This window comes from Contarinia nasturtii, unplaced genomic scaffold (assembly GCF_009176525.2).
Source record: "Contarinia nasturtii isolate CC-2019 unplaced genomic scaffold, AAFC_CNas_1.1 Cnas_scaffold_2447, whole genome shotgun sequence".
NCBI lineage: Eukaryota > Metazoa > Arthropoda > Insecta > Diptera > Cecidomyiidae > Contarinia > Contarinia nasturtii.
The window spans coordinates 291-4,654 of NW_022199768.1; the positions used below are offsets into that span (position 1 = coordinate 291).

At 32.1% G+C, this 4,364-nt stretch overlaps 1 protein-coding gene across 1 annotated transcript; it reads left to right on the forward strand.

Moving 5' to 3' along the window:
• Positions 1-1,071: 1,071 nt before the first annotated feature.
• On the forward strand, positions 1,072-2,747 carry LOC116348457 (the record flags this gene model as incomplete). Its single annotated transcript, XM_031779473.1, has 5 exons — positions 1,072-1,255; positions 1,349-1,786; positions 1,846-2,305; positions 2,363-2,462; positions 2,533-2,747. Coding segments are annotated over exons 2-5 (1,085 nt in total), but the record flags the coding sequence as incomplete, so codon positions are not given.
• Between the last annotated feature and the right edge of the window lie 1,617 nt (positions 2,748-4,364).

Consider the following 4,364-nt stretch of genomic DNA (forward strand, 5'->3'; position numbering starts at 1 on the left):
GGTTGTATGGTGGGTGTATGGCATACATGTTTCGATTTTTATCTATTATATGATATCGACAATGTACAATTGATAGCGGAAAAATTGCACATCGAAATAATCAGCGGAAGATTAAAATACAGTAAAAACTCACGGATCGCACACACACCATATCCATCATAGTAATGAAATACGTAGTTTTGCGGTTCGACGCGCCACCTGTAATATGTCAAATGAACGTACCGAACTATTTCAGTACGCATCTATGTTTATAACAAACAACGACAATAATTTATTACTGGATTTTTATTAATTTTTGTTGCTAAAATAATTTTAAACAACTTTAAATGCATAATAATAATAATATAATTTTCTTTAGTTTAATAAAAGTTACCGAATGTTGATTTTTGCAATTCTTCTCTTGAATGTGATTGAAATGTATAGTCCGACTCCAGCAGCTGAATCAAGATTTTTTTTGTTTCAGTGTAGATATTTCAAGAATTTATTCATTTAACACGGATAAAAGTACCGCTTAAAAAAAATGAAACATAAAACCAATTTATAAAATAAAAAATGCCTATTCTGAATTTGTTATGTGCACATCGAGCTGCTGAAGTTGCTAGCATAAGAACAAAAATGTCAATTCAAATGGACAGTTTGTAGCGAATGGAAAAATGTTATTTTTTTAGAACATGACCAATTTTGAACCAAATCGTGAATTAATTATTTTTATCCATCCGAAAAAAATAATTAAAAAGAAGATTTTTTGAGTTTTTCAGAAATAAAAATCATTATTGAATGATGCTTTTTGAAAAAACAGCTGCTGGACTCCAGCAGCTGGATGACACTACTGGTACGCGTAGTAGCTGTCAAACATGACGTTTCACTGCTATGCTTTTTCATGATAATTGTTGTACATAATTGTACATAACTTGTACCTTTTAGTGGTATAAACGATTTTTTTGAATTTTGATATCGGCCGGTTCACTTATTTTTTTATTTAAATTACATATAAAATATTTCGACAATTTCAAACAATGTAAATATATTACATGATGAGATTTTTTTCTTTCTGTTTGATGACTGAATAAACCAATAGATAGTGTTATAGAAAATAGATTTTTTCGAAGAGGAGTAACCATTTAGTTTAGAATTAATACCTCCAAAGCACAATGAATGATTTCTTCATTTAAATGTCGCCGCCTTTTGATTTAAAAGGAATAAAATATTTCACATTTTAATAATTAATAATTCTTCAAAGCTCTATAATTATAAGGTAAATTTTCTGTCTTACCCTAACTAAACAATATAATCAACGTTGTTAAACGTTGTCGTGTCTTCCGATTTTTTGTAAATTTCGTTACATTAGTGATCAAATAAAAGCGCAACCAACATAACAATTCTCACAGAGTGTCCAGTTGAATAGTTCATGATAATGTTGTGAATTTGGAGGATTTATTTTTCTTAATCGTTGCCAATGAAAATCTGTGTAGCAAAATGGAAGTTATAAAATTAAATAAAAAACTTTTGAAAGTGTTTGGAATGTGTTTAAACGATGAAAATGCCACACAACGAGAGCGAACTATCAGCAAAATAATCAACTGGATGATGCTATCGATTTCACTATGTACAATTGGTGTCAGCATAGAATATATCGTTTCGCATTTTTCGGATACTGAAAGTGTTCTATTCGCTGTAATGCAAGTGTCTGCCAACACGGCATCGGGCGGAGGCTATTGGACATTTTACAATAATAAATACAAAGTATCGAAATTCCTGAATCAAATTGAAAATTTGGTTAAATTACGCACGTATTATTTCTTTAGTTTGAAATAGAATAAATGATTAATGAAGCACTCTTTGTAGGTATTTGTCAAAATCACGAATCAAGAGTTTTATACGAAAAGGCGGAAGTGAAATCCACTTTTGTTGCAAAGTGGCCTCTTATTGTTTTCATTGTGAACTACGATTTTGTGTTGATTTTTGCCACAACATATACGGTGATATTCGAAATGATTCCCGGCCGAAGTGATCCAGCCACATGGTACTCAATGTATAAATTGAGCTATCCATTTGATGTTCACACTTTGCATGGATATTTTGGTTACTTAATTATGGTGATCATAGCATTACACACTTATGCGATTTTGATAACAAGTCAAGTGGCTTTTTTCCTCGGTTCATCATTTTATCTGGATGCTTTTACTGAAAATTTCGACAAATTAATGCGCCAATTAAATCAAATCGAACAAAAACCAAAACAATCAATAAACACTGTAAAAGAGCGCCTATTTGATGGAGTTAAATTCAACATTCAAATTATTGAGTTTGTATTTTCGTTGAATATTTGGCACACACCATAAAATGTAGATTTTTTTTGCAGACTTTTTCATCAACTGAGTAGTATTGTGACGGGAATTATATTTTTCCAACTTTTATGTGGCGCCGTATTTTGTTCAACATCGATATATCAACTGGATTTGGTAAAGAATTTGATCATTTTGAACTAAATTAGAAATAGAATATTATCGCATATACGCTACGTTTTAACAGGCTTCTAAACATATCAATCCGGATTTTTTCATTTTGATATTTGCATCGACTGTGAGCATTGCAACAACATTGCCTTACTGCTACTATTCGGCGCACATTTCATTGCGGTTACAGTCGATTGGCGATAGTGCTTATCATACTTTCATTTGGTATGAATTTCCATGTCACATACAAAGATACCTCCTATTAATCATACAGAACTCAGAGCGTCCAAAGTTTTTTTTCTGGATATGGATTTATTAACTGCTCGTTAGAAACATTTAAGAAGGTAAACATAAAGTTTTATTGAGTCATCTTATTCGATTAATCTTATTTAAATAGAATTATTTTCACATGTTTAACAGATCTTGAATACAACCGGTTCATATTATATTATGTTCAAAACTGTTATGAAACGTTGAAACTCATACCAACTACACACAATCTATAATTGAAAAGTGTTTTCAAAGCAAATACTTTAACGTAAGCTCAAGCAGACAACTTTAACCCTTAACCAGGCAAGTCAAAACACTAACGTTATCTAACAAGTGGGGCCTCTGAGGCCCGACGTACATTTTCCATGCAAATTCAATGAACAAAAATTGTTTTAACATAATAGATATTGAATTAAATATGTTTTTTGTAAAATATAACTTTTAAAATATAAAAAATGAAAAAAAATAATCAATATTTATTCCGAATCGGATGAATTTAAGTTTCAGTTCAGTAGTTGTTTAGTACAAATTTTGCACTTCATTTAAAAATTCTGATGACATTTTGTATGGAAAATGTACGTCCGGTAGTTGTTCAAACCTCAATACAGCGCTACTTCCCTAAGTTCCCTAACCAAATTCAAAACAACTTTTATCATCTATTGGTAAAAGGATGGTTCGGAGAAAAATTGTTAGTGGTGCTCACGTTGGAACAAAGAAATTCGTTTGCTTCCATCCTTTGTATGTCTTATTTTCGAGTTTTGCCCAATGGCAATTGTGGTGGCATTGAATAGGAAGTTGGGAGAGCTTTCCAACGAGGTATAACTTTCCACATGTTGTTTCTTATGTTTGAGCACATTGGTACTAGAAATATGGTGAATTTTTCGATTTTTTGAAATTTTTATAAAAATTCGGAGCGGACTCAAGGGAACTTCTTTGAAGCAAATTTCGTCAAAACTTTGCCAGGGATGGAGTTTAGTCCGATTTCATTGACATCGCCCAATTTCTGGGCCGTTGGTATAGTGAATTTGTATGCATGGTTAGCAAATCTAATTAAAACTGATTGCACCAATGTTCTCACATTTTTCGAAGCTATACCTTAGGCACTTACGCAGCGAATACATATTTTTGAGTGTTTAAAGTAAACATAAATTTTGACTTTTGGACGAAAATTTGACTCTTTTTCATGAGTATCACTCCAGGCATGACATTTTTGTCCATCAACCAAATACGCTCAAAATCTAATGATTTCCACAGCAATGAAACGACAACAACAATAACACATATTTTTACTGTCAAAATTTTGATGTCAAATGGTGTCGACATTGGTGACGGTATTTTGAAACAGACTGTGTAATCCATATTCATCGTATATGATCCTATGTAAAGTTCTATACTTGATCTAGTTCACATTGACGGTTCAAATCGTTTATGTCCACTAGCGTGGACATGGACTGTGTGTTTCTTCTGTTACATGTACGTTGTAATGAACAAGTATAGTAACATCGCGTCGTTCAAATAAATTTAAAACACACAACAACCATGCTCAAAACGGCTTGATTCGGGTTCTCTGGGCTCGAAAACGTCCAGAAAAAAGAGATGTCGTAAATTTTGACCTTACACACTAGGTAATCCCTTGAG